We start from the raw sequence: 22,202 nt of genomic DNA on the forward strand, positions 1-22,202 counted from the left end.
GAAGTATCCAGGAGACCTCTGCATGACCAGCGCCCAGCTCAGCTTCCAGGCAGCAGCATTGGAATGCTCTGCAGTCAAGGGTGGGGCTGGTGAGTCACTGGGCTGTCTCCTGGATGGGGCCTGAGCTGACCCTGGACTCTGTTTCTCCTAGTGCTGCTGGGCCTCCAGGAGTCTGCCCATGTCTGTCTGGCCTGACTCCAGAATATCAGCTTCTTGCTGCTTTCCTGTGAAGCCGGCAAGGCAAATGTGACCATACCTGTTTTATAGATGGGGAGAGGTCTAAGGTCTGCTCTGCAGCAGAGCCAGATGAGTTTCTAGAATTCCTTTAGTTAGTAGGGACAGACTTGACTTTGGATGCTGGCAACTCAGGCAGAGGAAACAGGTAGGGCAAAGTCATGAAGGTAGGACCTAAAGATTGTGGCTGCAATAGGAGAAGGGCCTGGAAATCTGACCTCCATACTCCATTGCCAGGATTGAAGCCTTCTCTGTCCTCTTTTCTCAGGTTCCCAATAAGGCTGAGGACCCCCTGAAACTGTGGCAATGGAGGGGGGCCCAGCAGTCTGCTGCCAGGATCCCCGGGCAGAGTTGGTGGAGCGAGTGGCAGCCATTGATGTGACCCACTTGGAGGAGGCCGGAGGTAGCCCAGAGCCTGCCAGAAATGGTGTGGACCCTCCTCCAAGGACCAGAGCTGCCTCCGTGATCCCCAGAGGTTCTTCAAGACCCTCCCTAGCCCGGCCCAGCCTTTCAGCCAGGAAGTTCTCCCTGCAAGAGCGGCCAGCAGGAAGCTGCCTGGAGGCCCAGGCTGCTGCTTATGCCACAGGGCCATCCAGCCACATCTCCCCACGGGCCTGGCGGAGGCCCACCATTGAGTCCCACCATGTGGCCATCTCAGATGCAGAGGTTGGTGGGGCAGAGCTAGGGGGTCCTCCTGAGCTTTTCTGTAGTCCTCAGTGAAGATGCTTTTCTGTCCCAGCCCCTGCCACACAGCTGCGTAGCCTTTGCTTCTGCATACTCTCAGAGTTGAGGAGCTTGCTGTCTCGTAATATGGCTCTTCCTACCAGGGAAGCTCGTCTGAGCCAATCACGGGAGCCAGTCACTGCCTCCTGGAAGTCCCACCATTCCTGTCCTCAGGCCAGGCCTCAGAAATAGGCCCCTCCCTGGTCCCCCAAGAAGTCCTCTTAGGGATTTGAAGATAGATAGTATGTCTGCCCTCCCCACCCTAAATCTAACAGAGCTTTAGCCCCTGCTTCTAATCCTGCTACTTAGAATCTGCTCTGACTCAGAAGCTGCCAGCATGCTTCCAGCCTCTGGTCTTGCTTCTGTTCCTCTGTCCCAAGGGCTCTGTCCTTGCCACTTAGATCTGAAAGTGAATCCTAGTCCTGAGCAAGCAATCTACCGATTGCAGAGACTGGGCTTTTCATGGGCTTTTTCATGCCTGAGCCAGGGCTCTGGTCTCCTGTCCCTAAGGCTCTCCTCAGCTTTCTTGTCCATTCAGCCAAGACCTTGCATATAGCTGGTTCTAGAAATACTTGCTCATGTGTTTCTCACAGATGTAGGTCTCCCAGACGCCCGCATTCAGGCAGGAGTCAGTGCATTTTTCCTTCACCACTTCCTAGGGAGTAAAGTACAGCCATGGCTCACCATTCATGTTTGCAGACACTGTCCAAGGCCTCTTGTCACTTTTGGTGGCATGGACACTGCCACGTTTCTCCCCATCCAAACTTGAAAGGTTGATGAAATGTGGGGTTTGAGAGTGAGGGGCCCAGAGCCAGGATTGAGCCCTGAACAGGCTCCTGGGGTGGGATCAGTACTGCCTCTGGGTCAAGTTTTACCTGATGCTCCCCTCTTTACCCCCTCCCTCCCCCACCCCCAGGACTGTGTACAGCTGAACCAATACAAGCTGCAGAGTGAGATTGGCAAGGTAGGACTGGGACAGGCCGAGGGGACTTTTCTCTTGAGACTTTGTGGTGGCAGCCTGTCAGGACCCTCTGCTTGACAGTTCCTTCTCACCTGGGAATGTGAGGCAGAGCCAGAAGGGCCCCAGCTTAGAAGTGAAGAAAGTTTGTCCTCTAGGAAATACCCATGGAAGGGTGGGAAATGATTCACCAGTCCTGATTCCTTCATTTTTGATAGAAAACAAAGAGGGACTGAAGGAGCATAGAGCTGTGTTGAGCCAGACAGAGGCAGTGACCAGGGCACAGGAGTCCTCTCCCTGTCTGCCAGAAATGTATGCCTGCTGAGGGCCAGCTGGTGGTGGGGTGGAGATGGGCTGTTGGGGGAGACGGCCGGAACTGTTCAGGGTGGGGTGGGCATTGCCCTGTGCAGGTGGGGCTGACCGGTGCCTATTTCCAGGGTGCCTACGGTGTGGTGAGGCTGGCCTACAATGAAAGCGAAGACAGGCACTATGTAAGTCTGGGAATGGGAGGGAGGTGTTGTGCCGGCCAGGCCCCAGAAGCCTGGGAAATGGGCAGTGGCTGTGCTGAGAAGACAGAGGACAAGGCTGCCTCTAGAGGGAGTGAGTTCCTGTCCCTAAGGATATGCTTAGTAAAAAGAGTAAGCTTCTTGACCTTGAGAATATCCCAGCAGAGGCTGGACCCCTCTGAGGGGAGAGCTCCGGAAAGGCTTACCGGGGAAATAGGGCTGAGGCCTAGACTCTGATGTGGTCACTTCCTAACCCAGCTTACCCACACACCTAGGCCATACCTTCAGTTCTGGTGGCCATCACGAGTGTTCCTTTCCGGACCTCTATCCACATATAACCAACCTGTTCTAGCTTCTGGTGGCTGCTCTCAAGTGACATTTCTGCCCCTCCCTCCTCAGGCAATGAAAGTTCTTTCCAAAAAGAAGTTACTGAAGCAGTATGGCTTTCCACGTATGTATCTGCTGGGTCCTGTGCTTGGGAACACCTTACCTGGGGGCAAAGGAAGAAGGGACCTTGGTCCCTAGCTAGTTTTTTTTAGGACAAGGGTAGAAGTGGGGACAGCATGAGCAAAGGCCTGGTGGTGGGAATGTGCTTGGTGGGTTAGGGATAAGACCATGGTCTTACAAGGTTCTTGCTTGAGGCTGGTTGCAGGGCCATGGTGAGGCCCAGCCTCCTGCAACAGGGGCTTGACTCACCTTCCTGGTCACAGGTCGCCCTCCCCCAAGAGGGTCCCAAGCCACCCAAGGAGGACCAGCCAAGCAGCTGCTGCCCCTGGAGCGAGTGTACCAGGAGATTGCCATACTAAAGAAGCTGGACCATGTGAATGTGGTCAAGCTGATTGAGGTAGGAAGCAGTGGTGAGTGGGTGGGAGCTTGTGCCCAAGTCCTGTGCTTAGGAACACTCAGCACAGACCTAGGGTTCTCACAGTAGATGTGGCTAAGGCCTCCAAAGACAGAGCTAGACTTGGGATGGGGGCTATAGGGAGGTTTCAGGGGTCAGTTTAGGCTGGTTTGGGATGTTCTTAGGGTCTCAGTGAGGGTAAAGGGCTACCTCGAAGCAAGAAGTGAGCCCCTCATCATAGCAGGAGGAGAAAAGAGCTGGGTGTCACTTGGCGGGCCAGGGTTGAGGGTCAGTGTTTTGGTTTTTTTTTTTTTAAGATTTTATTTATTTATTTGACAGAGAGAGATCACAAGTAGGCAGAGAGGCAGGCAGAGAGAGGAGGAAGCAGGCTCCCTGCCGAGCAGAGAGCCCGATGTGGGGCTTGATCCCAGGACCCTGGGATCATGACCTGAGCCGAAGGCAGAGGCTTTAACCCTCTGAGCCACCCAGGTGCCCCGCGGGTCAGTGATTTTTGAGGCCTCATCTATCTGGTGCCTGCACAGTTCCTGGTCCATTGTCTGGGGTCACTGCAGAGCGAACCAGGGGTCCTGGGGCTGGTGAGTACAAGGAAGTCTGGGACTCCCACCCCGTGCCTCCCCCATCCCTATTCCCATGTCTGTTTCCTCTGACTAGGTTTTGGATGACCCAGCTGAGGACAACCTCTATTTGGGTAAGTGACCCAGCTTGTTCCCAAAGCAGCTTACCGGAGTCAGTCGGAGGGCTCCCGAGGAACACATATGACCTTCAAATGGGCTGTGTGAACATGTTCTCAAGCCCTGGATTCCTTTGCCCATCCCTGCCAACGCAAGCTTGGAATATCCAGTTAACTAGATTGAACAAATATTCCTAGGCCCCCTCTCCACTAATCAGACAGACAGTGGATCAGGTAGATGCAGGAAGCAGGCTGTGTGATGTGGGTTCCCAGATCCTATCTGATAGTTCTCTGCCTCAGTTTCCTCACCTATAAAATGGGGACAATGTATCTACCTCATAGGGCTGGTATGAGGGGTAAATGAGTCATTATATACAAGATGGTTGTTAATGTTAATTTTATGGCTGGGTTTAGAGGCCCTGAAACAGGGCAGAAAGAACACTGGCTTAACAATAAAGGCTGAGGCTTTAGTCTTCCCTCCCTGTCCTACCTGCCTATCTGCTATGACATTTAGGAAAATTCCTGCCCCTTCTCCAAGCCTCTGTCACCCACCTTCTTCCCAGAAAAGGAACCCATGCTGAATCAGATGAGGCAGATCCATAGGAAAACTACTATTACCCATTTACTTCCTCTGATACCCTGGAGCCCTTGACCCATCCCTCCCAAAGTTATGCTTGGATGGCTGACCCTCTCCTACCTTCCAGAATTAGGGAGGGACCTTGGCATCACCTGCTTTGCTAGCCTGGCTGCACCTTACTTACTTTTTCTTTTCTTTTCTTTCAGTGTTTGACCTCCTGAGAAAGGGGTGAGTTCCCCTTCCCAGTCAGGCAGGCCAAGTCTAATCCAGGCCTTCTTTTCCCTCCCTGTATCCCTAGTCCCAGGGTTGGCTTCTGTAGAAGAAAGCAGAGGCCAAGGCCCTGCCCTCGGGGAGCTCTGGTCTTGGGGAAAACAAGAGACCAAGAGGGCAATCCTTGGAAGTCTGGTGGGGGTCAGTGAGACTAGAACATTCAGACAGTCCTCTGAAAGAGGTTTTGAGCCAGGTCTTAAAGACCTGGAAAGATTATGAGGGAGGAGAGGGAGAAGAAAGGAGTGTTTCTCAAGCAAATACATAGAGATGGGGCCCTTATGTGGATTAAAATCACAAATAGTTCTTTCAGCTTTTGAAGTTTATGAGTTGAGTGAGTGGGACTCCATTTGCTGCCATTTACAAGAGGGGAAGCTGAGGTTCAGAGTGGGTAAGTGGCTTGCTCAAGGTTACACAGTTCTAATTCATGTCTGCCCTATTTGGCCTTCCCAGGGTATTTGCAAAGCAGCAGACATGGGGTAGTGGGCATAGGCCTGGGTGGACCGGAGCCCTAACTGTCCAGACCTTGAATATAGGCTACATATGGCTTGTGATTTTTCTCTCTTTGGGGAGTGGGGTTGCTAAGAGTAGCATCCTTCTAAGATTCAGAGGCTTTCAAACATTTTTGACCTTTATTCAACTTAGTATGTTTTCCATTTCCATCAATATCTGTAACTGAAACCAAAGTTTTACAGATCTTTATTACATGTGATACACTCTGATAAATTCTACTTCATTAGAAAAACAAAGCATTAGCCAACAACTGAATTGATTTCATGGCCCTCTATTTGGTTAGACCTAAAGTTTGAAAAACACTGCTCTGAGTGGCCTTTTTTGCAACAGTTTGATTATGGGTAATTAAATACTCAGAAGAAGGAATGAATACTAAGCCAATCAGAAATTAAGATAAAGCTAATTTGAAATTATAGTGATTGTAAAGGGATAGTTGGGTCTGTGTATGTTTTAAGTGTTTCATTGTGTGGGAGAAATAGCTAATGTCTTGATTTCTGGGGAGCAATTTGAGCATAGAGGGCTCCCCAGAAGTCCCGAGGGCCCAGCCCCTGTCGGCCTTCACGAGCTATCTGCTTTTACTCATTCTGATTCACTGCTTCTCTCCCTCCCTTCCTGTAGGCCTGTCATGGAGGTACCCAGTGACAAGCCCCTCCCGGAGGAGCAAGCTCGTCTCTACCTGCGGGACATCATCCTAGGCCTTGAGTACTGTGAGTCGGGGTGGGGGGGGGGGAGGTTGCTGCTTGCCGCCTGGAACAGGGGACCGGAGGGAGACACCAGAAAGGGTGGAGCCCAGGCTGAGCTAGCTCTTTGCAGTTCTTGTCTGTCGGCGCTGATCTACCAATCAGTTTCATTTGGGGGCGTGGCAGGGCTGTGGGCGGGGCCAAGTTCTGGTGGGAAGGGGAGGGGAGGAATTGGTGACTGCCTTCCCTGGATGCCTGCCAGTTGCTTCGTGGTGTCTAGTCACCATTGAGTCGGGCTGTACCTTGGGGGTTCTCTGTCTCTATCTCTTCTGCTGAGTTCTTAGGCAAGGCTTAACCTGTCCACAGGGCCTCAAGAGATATAGAAAGAAAGAGATTTATGTCCAGCTGTCCTGTCCTGTCATGGGTCCTTTGGGTGAGGAAGGGTGTGTTTACTGTGAGGACCCTAAGGTGATGAGAGCTCAGGAGGGAGGATGGTAGGGTAGCCTCTATCTCTGGAATTCACTTATTCACTCATTCATTTATTTCACTTACTTCATTCATATATGAGTACCTGATAAGTGACAGGTAGAGGCAAGGAGATGACAGAGACACAGATGTGAACTCAGGGAGGGACCTCACAGCCTAGTGAGAGGAACAAGAAACTAAACAGGCAGATGTAATGCAGGGCCTGCTAAGGTTAGGGAGGCACAGGGATGTTAAGAATACTGAGAGGAGGTTTCCCAGCCTTGAGGGATGGGCGGGAGGAAGTATGCCAAGCAGAAAGAACTGTATAGCAGAGGCACAGTGGGGAGTGGGCATATCCTGTTTGAGAATGGGAAGAAGTAAAATCTGATTGAAGCATGGGGCTGAGGAGAGTGAAACATGATTCAGGCCACACCATGAGGGCTGGCCATACCTCCACAGAGGACTTTCCTGATTTTATCCTGTCAGCATTGTAAACCCCTGGGGGCTTTGAGAAGGGAGGGGCATGATAGGATTTGCATCTTAGAAAGCTCTTTCTGGCAGCTGTGTGGTGGCTAAATAAAGGGCAAGAAGTGGCCAGCGGGTTAGGAAGGAGGCTTTTTCTACAGCCCAAGTGACAGATGGTGAGCCTGGATTAGGACAGTGTCAGTGGGGAGGAGATATGAAGGAGGTGAGCGGGAACAGCACTGGATGACATACTGGTCATGGGGACGGGAGGGCCCTCAGACACCTATGTTTCTGGCCTGGTTTGGGGAATAGAAGTGGTTCCCAGCTCTCTAAAATCTTAGCTTGGTTTATCTGGAGCATATTCTCTCCCTGGGTGAACAGAGTGAGGACCTAGCTGAGGTGACAGGAACCAGGGTTATCTTTATCTCATTTGAGTCACTCCAGTGCCCTCTAATTAATACTCTCTTTGTACATATGGAAAAACTGAGGCACACAGAAAGGAGGGTTTTGCAGAAGGTCCCTGTCAAGGGTCTTAGACTTAGGGGAAGGAGGCATTTCACCCTGAGTGTGACAAGTGGCAGCCACAACCCTGTACCAGATTGGCTTCCACCCCTTCCTATCCTGGGCCTTTCCCTACAGGGAGGGCCTGTAGTCCCCCATCCTCTGTCCCCATCCCACCCACCCAAAAATAAGCTAATCCCATCTGGCTTTTGAGTAAAGCCTTATCAAGACCCAGTTAATCGTAGTGAAGGGCTTCTGGGAGCCCATTGGTTAGAACCAGGGGCTGGACAGGCAGATGAATGGAGGCACCAGGCACTGAAGGTTTATTTCTGTTGGTATGATTCTGGTCCTCAGAAGGGAAGACTTGGGGAAAGCTCTGTGATCAGGGAGCCCCAGGTCTGATTTTTAAAGATGGGGCAAGTGCAGCAATGCAGGTATGAGAAGCAGTCAGATCTGGAATATATCTTGGAGAAGTTGAACCCATAGGACTTACTGATGAATAGGATATGGGGTCTGAAAAAGAGAGAAGTTGGGAATGATCCTGAGGTTTTTGGCCTGAGCAACCGATAATGGCCATTAACTGAGTAGGAAAGACTAGAGGAGGAGCAGGGATCTTCTGTTTTGTTTGTTGGGGGGGGGGGTACGTTGCTGACAGAAAAATCAAGTACTGAATTAGATGTGTTATTGAGAAATATTGAGATCTACATTGAGATGTCTGCTGGATATCCACATGGATAAAGAACCCAAAGTTCAGGGGAAAGGTCAGGATTTGAGATAAGAATTTGAGACCACTTTCCATGGTCAAATACACAGCCCCTTGAGCCTCTGCACTCCAATGGGTGTGAGTTAAATCTCTCCTGTGCATCAGGCACATAGGAGGCAGTTGCTATAGGACCAGTGGTTTGGTTGTTACTGTGTGTGACACTCCCTTCCTCTCCTCCACTCTCCTCTCCTCTTTCTTCTTGCCCTTTCCATCTTCCCATCCCAGCATCTTGGGATCTGTTGGTCCAGGGGAAGGTATTCGCTGAGTGGGGAGCCCATTAGTGGGTGGCTGGGGTAGGGTCAGTGCTTGCTCTCAGCTGGGACATCTCTGGCCATCTCAGCCTGAGACGCCCATTTTTCCTGGCAGTCCCAGAGCCAGGAAGCAAGGTGAGCTCTCAGCCTCCTGGAGTAGGCTGCTCCTTACCCCAGCCGTGTTCATCCCAGCAGTCCCAAGGCCTGGAATGCCCTCTCTCTGAGGCCAGAGTCCCTAAGCCTGAAGCAGTACTTCTGCAGGATACCTTACTATTCCACCCTACATCCAAGAAGGAAGAAATCTCTGAGCAGGCTGGGTGGGGGAAGAGACTGGAGATATGTTTTGATAGGCTTTGGGACTGCAGATAGCATGAGGGAAGTCCAGAAATGGCCAATGGAGAGCCTCCCTTCCCGATGTCCTCTGAAGGCCCCCTCAGCAACAGGTGTCTTGATTGCCACAGAGCACTTCATTTGGAGTCCAAAGAGTACTAAGAGTCCAGTCCTGGCTTTGCTTCTAACAGCCTGGGCTGGCCTTGGTGTCTCCACGGCATAGTGGAGCAGAGGGGCCTAAAATCCCTTTTGAGGTCCTGAGAGGAGTGTGTGCATGGGCTGAGATGGCCCTGCTCCTTCTCACTAGAGTTTGAGATGGGCTTCCCTGGCCAGGTGAGGGCAGGTGGTGGGGGGGGGGGGGCTCCAGGCATTGGTCCCCCATGCCAGCACTCAAGCTGCCTCTCTCTGCAGTGCACTGCCAGAAGATCGTCCACCGGGATATCAAGCCGTCCAACCTGCTCCTGGGAGATGACGGGCATGTGAAAATTGCTGACTTTGGCGTTAGCAACCAGTTTGAGGGGAACGACGCTCAGCTGTCCAGCACAGCCGGGACTCCAGCATTCATGGCCCCTGAAGCCATTTCTGATTCTGGCCAGAGCTTCAGTGGGAAGGTGGCTTCTAGGACCTAGGCTGAGTTGGGATTCAGGTGGAGGGGTGCGATAGATTGCAGTGGGGCCTTGTTTCTAACCTGAGGGTGTCAGGGTCCTTAATATCTCAGGAGTGAACACTGAACATGGTCCTCTCCTTCCTGTTTGCCTCTTCCTGGAGTCTTAAAAAACTCCCCAACATTGGCCGCCTCTCATTTTCCATCAAAATGGCCCCAGGTCTCCCCTGCAGATATTTTCTGCCAGCTGCTCTGTGCTGCGTACAGGTCGGAACAGAGCCCAGACAGCCCAGCTCTCCATCCTTCTGGAGATGGTGGAAAAGAGCAGGAGAGCTCATGTTTGGGAAGAAGTTGGATGCTCCCCTTAGACTCTTTGGAGATGGCAGGGTTTGAACTAGGTCTTGATGAACAGGGAGGATTTGAGCATGAGCTGGAGTCTAGAAAATGTATGAGGGCACTGAGGGGCACAGGGAAAGGGGGCACTATGGGGCTTGAGCAGAGTTTAGAAGGCTTGGGGGCTTGTGGTTCCTCCTAACTGACAGAGGCAGTGGGCACAGCTTTCTGAGCAGGGGGTTTCAGTGTAGTGTGTTCCCCTGGGCATGTGCCTGTTCTCACCTGCCAAGGAGGCTGTGGTCCAGAGGTATTTGGACACATGTGGGTGTGGAGGAGCTCAAAAAAGAGGTCAGGGATGTAGATAGAGTTTTTTTTTAAGAACTTCTAATTTTGATATAATTCCAAGTTTACAAAAAATTGCAAGAATAATACAAAAAAACTCCCATGTATCTTTTTACCAAGATTCACCAGTTATTGACATTTTGTCCCATTTACCTTTTCACCATCTCTCCCTATATTTATGTAATTAATATTACATTTTTCTGAACCATTTGAGAAGTTAAGTTGGAGACATTATCCTCCTTTATCACTAAATATTTTAGCAGATACTTTCTAAGAACAAGGACATTCTCTTACATAATCTCAGTACTATTATCAAAATTAGGAAATTTATCATTGATACATGACTATTATCTAAATGACCTTATTCACATTTCATCATGGATCCTGTCCTTTAATGCCCCTCCTCCTTTTTGGCCCAAGATCTGATCTAGGGTTAGTTACAGCATTCAGTTGTCACATCTCTTTGGGGTCCTTTAATCTGGAAGATTTCCTCAGCCTTTCATTGTCTAGTCTGAACTTGACATTTTTTAAGAGAACAGTCCTGTTACTTTATAGAATGATGTCAGTTTGCATTTGCCTGGTGCTCCCTGGTTCCCTGGTTGGAGTCAGGTGAAGCATCTGTGGCAGGAATATGTAGACAGACGTTTGAGAATCATTCACATTCACTCACATTCACATGAGAGAAAGTGGAAACCAGGAGAGGAGATAGGATTCCAGAAGGGGAAAATGTAGAGAGAGCACACATTAGAACCCAGAATTTGAGGGAGCTGTGAGCAGCTGTGGAGGTGACTGAAGACCAAGGCCTTAGTATGGACAGGGTCCGTTTCTGGTGTTAGAAGAAGGCAGATGGTGACTTCTCCAGTAGATTGTCAGGAAAAGGGATGAGGATCTGTTTTAGTGAGTCTAAGTTTAGTACATACCATGGTTTCTGGGGTGCGCCATGGGTACTGCAGATGTGACCCTGAAGGTAAAGGTAGTTTTGCACCTGCTGAGTTAGAAATGTATCCAGTTTGGGTCTGTTACAAGGGAACTTGGAATCCCTGAGAGGTAGGGGCCCTGTTCTGGTCATCCCTGTGTCCTTAGTGCTCAGCACAGGGTCAGGCAGAGAACAAGTGAGTGGGAGTATTTGTTGAGTGACTCCATGACTGAGGAAGGAGCTTCCCAGTATGCCTTCTCCCATAGCGCATGGGAGCTAGGTGAGTGAGGGGCATTGGTTCTTTTTGAGGGACTGATACGAGCTGTTTCTTCATAGGCCTTGGATGTGTGGGCCACCGGGGTGACGTTATACTGCTTTGTCTATGGCAAGGTGAGTGCTGGGTGGGCTGGCAGACCCTTGGCACCGTGGGCTGGGCCAAACTGAACCAGGATGAATGACAGCTACAGGCCCTTCCTTTGTGTCCTAAAGCCAAGTGACTTCTGAAAGGGCCCACCTGGCCCAGAGAAGACTAAAGGAAAAGCTTTTTTCTGTTCTCACCTGACCCTTGGGAGGAGAGTCATGTGAAGGAGTCCGGGGACAGCAGACAGCCCAATGGGAGATGGTGGCGTTGCCCCCTCTCCACCAGAGCACGCCCTGTCCTTCTGGCCCTTGATGCCATCCATTCTTTCATTCATTCATTCCACAAATTGTCCTTGACTTTTGCTCCGGGGCAGGCTGGGCCTGGGGAATGCTCAACACTGACTTGGCAGAAGTCCCTGTCCACAGGCGCTCCTACTCTATTGACTGGACTGAGAGGTGGGAAGGCATCTCAGTGAACGTGTTCGCAGACTCCAAGCCCTGGGAATGGAGGCCCTTCTGCAAGTGCCTGTTAAGCCAGTGCCCAGCCTCATAGTTCCTTCAATGATTCATTTGTTCAGTCAGTGTCTCTTGAGTACCTGCTGTGTGCCAGGCCCTAAACAAGTTAGACAAGGTTTCTCCCATCTGTTAAGGAGCCCAGAGCTGCCCCCCACTTCTGGCAGCACCAAGAGATGGGGTCAGTCCCCCAGGGCAAGTTGAGGCCCTGGGCCTTCATCCTTTGTCTGCTTCTCCACCCAACAGTGCCCATTCATCGATGATTACATCCTGGCCCTGCACAGGAAGATCAAGAATGAGGCCGTGGTGTTTCCTGAGGAGTGAGTTGCCCATGAAGGGGGCTCCTGCCCATCCCCAGGAAGTCGTGTCTGAGTTGTAGCAGAGCCTTTGCCCTTTGAAGGCTCCCCCCAGCCTGCAGATCTGGAGGTGGGGGTGCTGTTTCCTGGGAGGGGCCCCTGGTGGGACGGTAGAGCAAGGTTTCAAGGACTTCTGATTGGATTCCATTGTAAATGGAACTCTGAGACCAGGAGTTGGGCAGGAATGGCCCCAAGTTACACATTTACACTGTTCCTTCTCTAGAGGCTTCCGTGGGGTTAATGGTGTCAATCTTATGCACACGCTGGAACCACAGGGAACCTCTACTTTCCTCACATGGGGTAGGAAGGCTTCAAGATAGCAGTGTGCTTCCCCATTTTGTAGATGGAAAAGGAGACTTCTAGAGGAGACTTATCAGTGGGATCTGGGATTTGAAACCACTCCCTCCTCCCTATCCCTTCATGACTAAGGTCTTTGAGCCCAGAGGGACTATTTGGAGCAGTCTCCCTGCTTATCTGTGCTTCTTCTGGTTATGATACTGGCTATCACAGCTCCTTACTTTAAAGGGCCCTTCTGCCATCTGATCAAAGTCCCCTGGACAGGTCAGAAACCAACCTGGGTATTGTCCTCAATGACTCCTGCTCCCTTGTGCCCACTCCCATTCCGGTCCCCAAGCCCTGTCGAATCTACCTCATATATCTCTTGACTCCATTGATACCTGTGCCCCTAACTGGTTCTGTCCTTGGCCTTGTCTAGCTACCTTTTCTGTGGTCTCCCTGCTGCCAGCCACCACAATCAGGTCAGGTTGACCCTGATAAAGCACAGAGCAAGTCTCAGGCAGTGGCAATGCTCCCCTTATCTCACCATGTCTCCTGCTTAAAGTTTTTCCAAGGCTTCATAGATCCCACATGAAGAGGCCCTTTCCTAACCCTGGCATTCAAGGACCTCTGCCCCCTCTAGCCAACTAGATTCCAGCCCTTCCCTATAATTGCCTGTCTTTGTGCCTTCCCTGCCGCTGTACCCTATGCCAGAGGTCTCTTTCTTCCCAGCCCAGGAGTTGTAAAAGGGATTACATGTCTAGGACAGCGGAGGGATCCAAGGTCAACAGTCCCAAGAGTGAGTTCCTTCTCTGCAGGATTGGACAGATGGGCTTCCTAAAAATCTTGGTAGCAAAGAAGCCTGGAGTTTGGGGAGAAATAGTCCAGGTTAATGTGCAGCTGAGAATCCTGCTCTCCCTTCCCCTGAGTCTCTCATCCCTGCCCTTACTGCTCTGGTTAACTATGTGGCAGCCCACTAACCTCTCTGGGCCTCAGCTTCCTCCTCTGTCAAATGAGAATCTTAGCTACCTCCCAGTCAGAGGAGAGGATAAGATGGCGAGTGGGGCAAAGGCTTCTAGTATGCCTCTTCTCACATTATCCTCACCATTTCTGCCACCCAGGGGGTGTTCAGTTACCCCTGGTACCCCTGGAATTGCATTTGTATTTGTGGCCCCTGCCTCCTGAGGGATATGGCTTTATTTCCTGTTCAGGAAAGAAGGATATTCATCTACTTGTTTTGAAGCTCTCCCCTTCTGCCTTGGTACCTTGGGGTATCCCTCTTGCTCTTGAAGAAGTGAGGGTTGGGTGTGTCTCTGCCCTGGCATGTTCTATTGAGGGAATCCCAGAGCAGGTGGGGATGCAGAGGTGAGTAGGAAAGAACCCTCACTAACTACCTCTCCCTCATCTTCTTCCTTCTCCCCTTTTAGGCCAAAGGTCAGTGAGGAGCTCAAGGACCTAATCCTGAAGATGCTGGACAAGAATCCTGAAACAAGGATTGGGGTGCCAGACATCAAGGTTGGGGAGCCAGAGGTCTTGGGCTAAGCTTGTCTTGGACACAACAAACAGGCCTCAGTTTCTTCCTCTAGAAAGCCCTACACCAAGATATATAAATCATATATTGGGTTTGGATTTGGGGTTTGTGGGCTTTGGGTCCCCTCAAGGCAATTGCTGGTTGAATGCCCATGGTCCTTTGCTGACTGGGTGTCTGTCTATCTGACCTCTCCCTGCCCTCCCAACTCCACAGTTGCACCCCTGGGTGACCAAGAGTGGGAAGGAACCCCTTCCCTCAGAGGAAGAGCATTGCAGTGTGGTGGAGGTGACGGAGGAGGAGGTGAAGAACTCAGTCAAGCTCATCCCCAGCTGGACCACGGTGGTAAGGGGCTGAGGGGCAGAAGGCTCCCTTGTCTTGGGAGGGCCTTAGGTGGGCATTGCCATTGCCTGAGACTTGCTGTGTGCTCGGCCCTGTTGGGGGACAGAGGGCCATCTGGTCAGCCAGTCCCGAAGCTGATCTGTACTGAGACCCTGCTGGAGCGCAGTGGGGAAAGAGGTCATGTTATTTAGCCTCATGGTAGGGAGACCAGGAGGCCTGGTGAGGAGAGTGAATGATTTAAAGAAATATACTGCCCTCACTGAGTGTCAGCATTCATCATGACTGGAAGAAGCATTTCCTCCCTCTCTCCCTCTCTCCCTCCCTCCTTCCCCCTCCCTTCTTTCCTTTCTTCCTTCCCTTCTCCCCCCTCCTCTTCCCCCTCCTTCCTTCCCTCCCGGCTTCCAAGCATTCTATTAGGTGCCAAGAACATGATGGTAAGAAGGCCTAGGAAGCTTTTGGATTGGAGATGTGGCCCTGTGCTCTTGGATCCCATCTGTGTGCTGCCTGCACTTTCCTCTCACAGTTTAGTTTTTTTCATCTTCCTTTGGACAGGTTCCATATTAACTATTGGAAGTTATTCATGTAGCCCGTAGTGGCCACTTGGGATTTTGGGGGAACACTGAGAACCATGATCTGCCCTGCACTGAAGTATCACAGCAAGTTGGGGTAATTATAAGGCAAAAGGAGAGCTGGTACCTATGCTGTAGGTGACATCAAGCCTGTGCACTTTGGCCCTCCTCACTGGGTCCAGGCCCAGCTAAAGCCAGTGGCCAAAGTCCTGCTCATTTCTATGATCTGTAGAGCTCCAGGACTCTGTGGGGTCCCTGGAACCAGCCAGCTCCCATAGGGTCTCTACTGCTACCTCCTTGGTCTTAGCCACCACTGTCTCTCTCCTTAACCACTGGAATAGCCTCCCAAGTTGTCCCCTGCTTCCACCCTTACCCCTACTACGGTTGCTGCCCAATTCAGTAGGCAAGGTGGTCTTAGTGACTAATCATGTCCCATTTCAGCTGAGACCCTGCTCACTTAGGCTACCATGTCACTCAGAGGAAGAGCCCCAGCCTTATCCACCCTAGAAGATGCCACACAGACAGCCCATCTCCCACTCCCATCTTCCCACTGCCTTACCTCTCCCCTCCTCCCTCCGTTTGCTCAGCTCTAACCACATAAGCTGCTGCTCCAGAACCTTCCTTCCTGGCAGATGCTTCTGCCCAGATATCTGCAGGGCTCACTTCCTCACTCCCTTCAGGCCTTTACTCCAAAGTCACCTCAGTGAGAAGTGAGCCTTCCCTGGCCCCTTATCTAAAATTCCCACCTCCTCTTTGTCATACTATATCCTGCTACTTTGTTTTATTTTCTCTCCTTAGCTCTTACCACTAAGTAGCGTATGTTTTACTGATTTGTCTTATTTACTGCCTGTCCCCCGAACTAGAACACAGGCTCCATGAAGGCAAGAATTTTTGCCTCAGTGTGGTGCCTGTGCCTAGAGTAGTGTCTGGCAAATGACCAGCACTCGATAAATGGTTGTTGGTCGCATTCAATGAATGAATAAATGAATGAGTAGAAGAAAAACTGAATGCAGCCCCACACTAGGCATGTGTGTGTATAGGCAGGGGCCTAGAACTGTCCGTGCTATGGGAGGAGGGGAGAAGTCAGCGAACCAGGGTACAGCATCTCCCCATCCAGGCATCTCCCCCAGGCCACTGTGCAACTTCCTTGCTGCTCTGCCTGCCACAGATCTCCTCCGCTCCATCCTTCCCACCTCAGCTATAAGGCATTTCCTGATCGCACTCTGCATGTCCTCAGGATAAAGCCCCTGCTTTCAGCTTGGCATTCCAGACCCTTCACAATCTGCTTCTGGCCTCTGGGCACCCCCACGCACTAGCTGTGCTGAGCTCCTCACCATTCCCAGAATTCACCCTTAACTATCACCCCTGTGCTCCTGCCATTTTCTCTGCTCGAAATACTCTTCCTTCCTCTGCTTACTGAAAGGGAGCCTCAGCAGGGCCCACCCAGGAGTCTTCCCCATAGGGAGTCAGAGAGGAGGCTGCCAGTGTGTCTGGGAGCCTGGCGTCCTCTGTTCCTCACTCTGATGTGTCCTCCCCAGATCCTGGTTAAGTCCATGCTGAGAAAGCGTTCCTTTGGGAACCCATTTGAGCCCCAAGCTCGGAGGGAAGAGCGATCTATGTCTGCTCCAGGAAACTTACTGTCGTAAGTACCAGTGGGCTGAGGCCTACAAGGTGCTCCCTGGGGTGGCGTGGGGGCTGAGGTGTATCCCTGCAACTTTCACTGTCACTGGGCTGTGCAGGCTGAGCCTGGAGCCTGGAGACTCAGCCAGATCTCCGAGGAGGGCCCTGTTGGCACCTCTGTTCTCAGTGGATGGCAGCCTAGTAGAGGTTTGCAGGGCTTGTGTCTGCTCCTTGTAGAAGGTTGCCTGTCTGTGAAAAGAGAGGCATGTCTGCTGACTCTTCCTGGCCTGGGGGAGTGTTAGCTTTCCTGAGTGGCCCATGATCCCTCCAGCCATTGCTGAGGCCATGTTCTCAGGCAGCACTTTGGAAATGCTCATCCAGCGAGTAAGGAAGACAGGCTGGCTGGCTGATAGGGCCAGGGAAGAGAAATTCCCATTTGCCGAAGGCTCCCTACTGTGAACCAGGCATGTGCACTCACCGCCTCCTAGGAGAGGTGGGAAAAGCAGTTCCCCAAACCTCTGTGAGCCTTGTCCTCTGCTTTTCCACCTTCTTCCATTAAAATAAAATTGAGTTTGGGGTGCCAACAAGGCCTGCTGGAGTTTGTGCACTGACCCATAGAGAGAAAATCATGGGGGCGGGGGGATCCTGGATCAGAAGGTGGTTCTGGGACACTTGTTGCCTTCCTCCAGCCTGTGAAGGGTACTGCAAAGGGGAGACACTGTGTACCTTTCCACACCTTCTGCCCCTCCCACCCTCTGTGTGGGAAAGGCGTGGTCCCTAGAGAGGGGGGTGCCAGATGTCCAGTATTTGAGCCTCTCCACATCACTTATGCGGTGCAGGGGCCCAGACGTTGGTTTCGTGTGAGCCTACCCTTTGGTAAGTGGGATCTTCAGAGCATCAGGTCCCATTCAGTGGACAAGCTGGTGTCTGCTCCAGCCAGAGGTTGCTTGCCCACAGTGATGTCTACATACCAACTGCTTGCCCTCCATTTGACAAACTTCCTGGCCAGTGGAGGTTGAGGGATGGGTCTTTGGAGAGGCCTTGACAGTACTGAGCTTCTTTTTAGTTCTGTCTCTTCGGTGAGGTGGCCAGAGTGAGGAGAAGGAGTTCCCCAGGCTCCTCTAGGTCTGTAGGCCTCAATGATGGAATTGGGCTTAGTGTAGGGGATCGCATATGTAACACCCAAACAGAGCCAATTTTGAGAGTGAAAGAGGAAGCTGTTTTAAGGCATTACAGAAGGCATTAGGTAGGACCATGAGGATGAACAAACCTGGATGGCTGGTTAGTCCAGCTCAGTGCCCATGACTCGGCGCCCCCTAGTGGTGTTACGGGGAAGTCACGAACTAAAGATAGCTAGTGCATGTCTGGCACAGAACGGGTCCCAAGAACACCACTGAACAAAGCAGTCATTAATCACCATCCTTTCATGGACATGTTAATGGGGAGAAAGGCCAGTTTACTCACCTGGACTGTGATAGAATTAGGCTTAACCCTTTTCAACTATAAAATTCTATAATTCTGTGACCCAAGTTTAATTCTGAAAAGCAGGTTTTACCTCATCGAAGTCCCAACATTTGTCCTAGATAGAATCTGTTTTTTATGCTTTGGGATAATTGGTGAAGCTCTACAGTAGAGTTAAATGGTACTGATTTTGTTTTTTGCACTGATTTTTTAGTATCAAAATCTATTCATTGGTCATTTTGAAAAGAAAAATCTTTGGGGAATAATCAAATACAGGAATGCATTAAATACGGGACAGAATTCCAAGACTGATAGATAGACTCTGCCCTATGAACAAGGCAAAGAAAATACAAAACCAAAGCCTCTCTACCCAGGATGATGGGGGCTGAGCTAGGCCACCATGGAAGGCCTGACCTACCTGGTACTCAAGGGTGCAGGGGAGTTAGCTGGGTCAGCTTGTGAGCAGCTCTGGAAGCCAAGCTGGGAAGTCTAGACTTCATCTCCAGGCAACAGGGAACCACAGAGACTTGTGGGCTGAGACCAGGGTTAGGGAGACCGGCCAGGGGCCACAACACAAGGGGCAAGACTGAGGGGAACTTGGGGAAATGGTGGCGGCAGGGTGCGGGGGGCAGTGGTTGAAAAATTGTGGAAAGGAATGGCTGTGTGTGTGTGTGTGTGAGAGAGAGAGAGAGAGAGAGAGAGAGAGTGTGTGTGTCTTCCTGAGTGCATGTGCTGACCCCTGAGGTCCCTCTGCCCCTGGTGTCCCCTGAACAGGAAAGACAGGTGTGGTGAAGGGGGCAAGAGCCTGGAGCTCCCCGGCGTCCAAGAAGATGAGGCTGCATCCTGAGCCCCTGCATGCGCCCAGGGCCACCGGCAGCACGCTCATCCCACGCCTCCAAAGGCCCACTGCCCTCATGCTGACAGCCGCCCCCGCAGGCAGGGGGCTGAGGACTGTGGCCCCTCTTCCGGCCCCCCTCCTTCTGTCATGCTGCATGACCTCAGCGCACAAGTCCAGGGACAGGATTGCAATGTTTGTCATCTGGGGTTGGGGGGGCAGGGCTCCCATGAGGCCTTTCTCCTTGTCCTGGCTCTCCCTGGGGGGACCCATCCTGTAGGAAAAAGAGGTACCCATGGTGCCTTAGAAACCCCACCTGGCTATCTGGCAAAGCAGGAGGTAGGAAACCCAGCTAGCAGGTGGAGGCCTGGTTTATGACCACGGCAGAGACGTTCCCTTGGGAGTCAGGCAGGCCTGGCTCAGTTGCCTCATGAACATGGAGGGCTGTACTGTACCCACCTCAGAGGGGTCCTGTGAGAGCTCTTGTCTACTGAGAATGCTGATATGGAGGCTCTGAGCCCCAGGGAGTTTTCCTGGGCCTCGTGGAGGCAGGGGCCAGCATTAGAGAATTCAGATTCCTCTTTTGCTGTCTTCAACTTTTACTTTTAACATTGTGGCGGAAGGGTGGTACGTAAAGGCCTGCTTGGGAATGACTATAAAGCTCTCACACAGCTTTGGGTGGTCCCCAGCATGCTCATTGTTATTTGGCAGCCAGGTAGGGTGGACTGACCTTCCTTGATGGTTTCACACTCAGCGCATCTGGAGAATGGGATAAATGAGCGCTCTGGGCAGAGGCCTGAGTCAGGAGCACCCACCTTCCCTGCCCACTTTACTGCCTCCCTGCATGGTCCCCTGTAGAAGAGACACCAGGGGCAGGCCCAACCAAGGGCCCTGGACTCACAGGGCTGTGGCCTTGCAGATGCTGAAGTAACGAATCCGACCACCAATCCTGCACTGGCCTGCGCGTCTGGCCTTGGAAGCTGCCCTCCTGTTGCTACAGTGAAGGACAAACTGCCCAGATTGGAGGCAGCACTGGAAGGGGGACCCTGGTGGGGTGTGCCCATTGGCCACTGGCCACAGAGACGTGGGCCTCCTGCCACTGCCTCACCCCCAAGACAGTTGACATTCGGCATGCACAGAGCTGGTGTGCCAGAACACATGTGTGTGGACCTGGCCATGCTGGGGCGGACTTGATCTTCACCCTAGGATCTGTGTCTGGCTGGCTTGGCATTTACTGACCAAATCCTCAAGTGATTGACCCCCAAAGGAAAATAAAACAGGCCTCCAGTACCTCCCCTGAAAGTATGGGCCAAACAACAAGGGATTTCAGTTGCCTGTGTGGGGCTCCTAGGGCAGGAAGGCTGGTGCTGAAGAAGAGAGGGAGGCTGGGCTGGAGGAGCGTCTGTGTCCTGCTCATCTTTGTGCCTGTGGGTATATGTTGCACCTGCACGCACACGCATGTGCGTGCCCATCTGCTGCACACAGCACACCTGCATGTCTTGCACTGGCACATGCATCTGTAATATAGTTCCTATGTGTCTTTAAGGCTCTGAGCCGAATGTGGCTCATTGTCCGTGGGCCCACTTTTCTCCCTCTGCAACTAAGGCATTATAACCCAGGGGTTAAAAAATAATTCAGTACTGTTTTTAAGAATACTTTTTTTAGAGTTCATGGGAGGCCCATCACAGATCCACAAGTTTCCTTGAGCATCTCTGCACTGGGGCCTGGAGGGTGGGAGTTTCAAGGAGGCACATCAGTTGGGCCTGCCCTCACAGACCTCATAGGTGGGCCTGGCTCCACAGCCCATGTCAGAGCCTGGATGAGGTGCTCACCCCATCACTGGGGGTTTTGGTTGGCATTATTGTTTCTGAATGTAGCACAAGTGATGAACAAACCCCATAAGAGTGTTTTAAAAATTAACTTCCCAGGAAGTGAGTTAAAAACAATAAAAGCCCTTTCTTGAGTTAAAAAAAAAAAAAACAACTTTGTGTGTACATTTTCAATATCTGGGTGTGTGCTCTTTCTCACCAGCTGGACCACTGGCTTGGCTAGTTGTTCTGGAAGATTCTGAGCAGGGCAGTGGTGAGAGGAGCTCTGGAGTGGGGTTGGGGGGGTGGCAGGGAGTAAGAAGGAGGCAAGGAGGGAGAGGGAGGGAGAAAGGCTGGCTCTGGAGGGTGACGAGCTAGTCAAGGATGTGACTCAACCTCCTGAGCAGGTTCTGTGGCCCTTCCTTGGAAAGAACAGGACATTTAGGAGCCAATGCAATGCCCATGTTTCACAGGGACCCAGGGAGCCCAAGGTATGGTCCTTGGGAGCCATCACCATTCCTTGTGGGGCGAAAGTCCCATTGGAGCAGCACACAAGTCCCTGCACTACAGGTCCAATGTCTTTACTGTGCCCCTTTGCCCTTGAGCACTGGCATGGGCTTTATGTACCCTGTAGCTCCCTGCTCGTAGTAGGTCCTCCATAGCCACCATGAAAAGAGTCATCAGTGAGGTTAGACAGCCTTGAGCTTGAATCTAAGCTTTTCCATTTAATAGCTGTGTGTGACCTTTGGCAAGCCATTGGAGGAGTCTTGGTTTCCTTGTTGGTAGAATGTGAATATCAGCACCTCCTCAGGGGCTTCTTGTGAAGTTGAAGTCCTTGTGCCAAGCATCTGATACAGTACTTGGTATATAGTAAGCACTCAGCAAGTGAGGCCCTTAAAAGAAAAAGAACTTTGTTTCTGGGGCTCTCTGAAACCATGGTCTTAGCGGCCATGGGCTCAGCAATCTTGCATGATTGGTATTTACCTGTCTGTGGAGTTCCCAGCTGGGTGAGAGGAGACCAAGCCAAATGCTATCCAGTACGCTGAACAGTTGTTCCCTCTGAGAAATGGGTACCAAAGCTGTTCTTGCATGTTTCATGGTCATCCTGGGAAGGTCCCATGAGGGACTGTACCAAGTCTTCTCTAAGAGGGGCACTGGTAGCCAGGCAGAAGTTTCCCAAATACCAAGGCCTGTAAATAGGTCTATCCCCACTTCCTCCCCACCATCTCTCACTTCCTCACTGGTCTCCTGGCCTTGGTCCTTGGGACTCTAATCCATCCTCTTACTGGCTACCAGAGAAATCTTCAGTCACCCACCTGACGATGCCCATCACTCAGATCCTTTCCACATTTCTCCAGTTGTCAGTCTGGCATTTGAGGCCCCTGTCCTCAGCTCTGCTACCCTCTGGATGCTCTCCAGACCATGCCCCACACTCCATTCACTCCTTACTCTCCACGACTCTTCAAGCCCACCCACTCTAGAGCACTGCTTTCCCCCATCCCTGCCTCTGTTTGTCAAAGTCAGCCCCACTTCCAAGGGGCTGGTTCATCCCAAGCATTGCTCACCAAGCCCTG

The 22,202-nt window shown here is 51.6% G+C and overlaps 1 protein-coding gene across 1 annotated transcript; it reads left to right on the forward strand.

Annotated features, from left to right (window-relative positions):
* Window positions 1-505: 505 nt before the first annotated feature.
* CAMKK1 (calcium/calmodulin dependent protein kinase kinase 1) lies at window positions 506-20,787 on the forward strand. Its single transcript, XM_080825893.1, has 15 exons — window positions 506-900; window positions 1,874-1,921; window positions 2,353-2,406; window positions 2,821-2,872; window positions 3,132-3,265; window positions 3,935-3,971; window positions 4,737-4,758; window positions 5,929-6,017; window positions 9,177-9,376; window positions 11,297-11,350; window positions 12,080-12,153; window positions 13,893-13,980; window positions 14,210-14,338; window positions 16,443-16,546; window positions 18,760-20,787. Exons 1-15 carry the CDS (start codon window positions 541-543, stop codon window positions 18,830-18,832), a joined length of 1,518 nt encoding a protein of 505 aa, XP_080682019.1. The 5' UTR covers window positions 506-540; the 3' UTR covers window positions 18,833-20,787.
* Window positions 20,788-22,202: the final 1,415 nt, after the last annotated feature.

The sequence above is a fragment of the Martes martes genome (assembly GCF_963455335.1).
Source record: "Martes martes genome assembly, chromosome: 16".
Lineage (NCBI taxonomy): Eukaryota > Metazoa > Chordata > Mammalia > Carnivora > Mustelidae > Martes > Martes martes.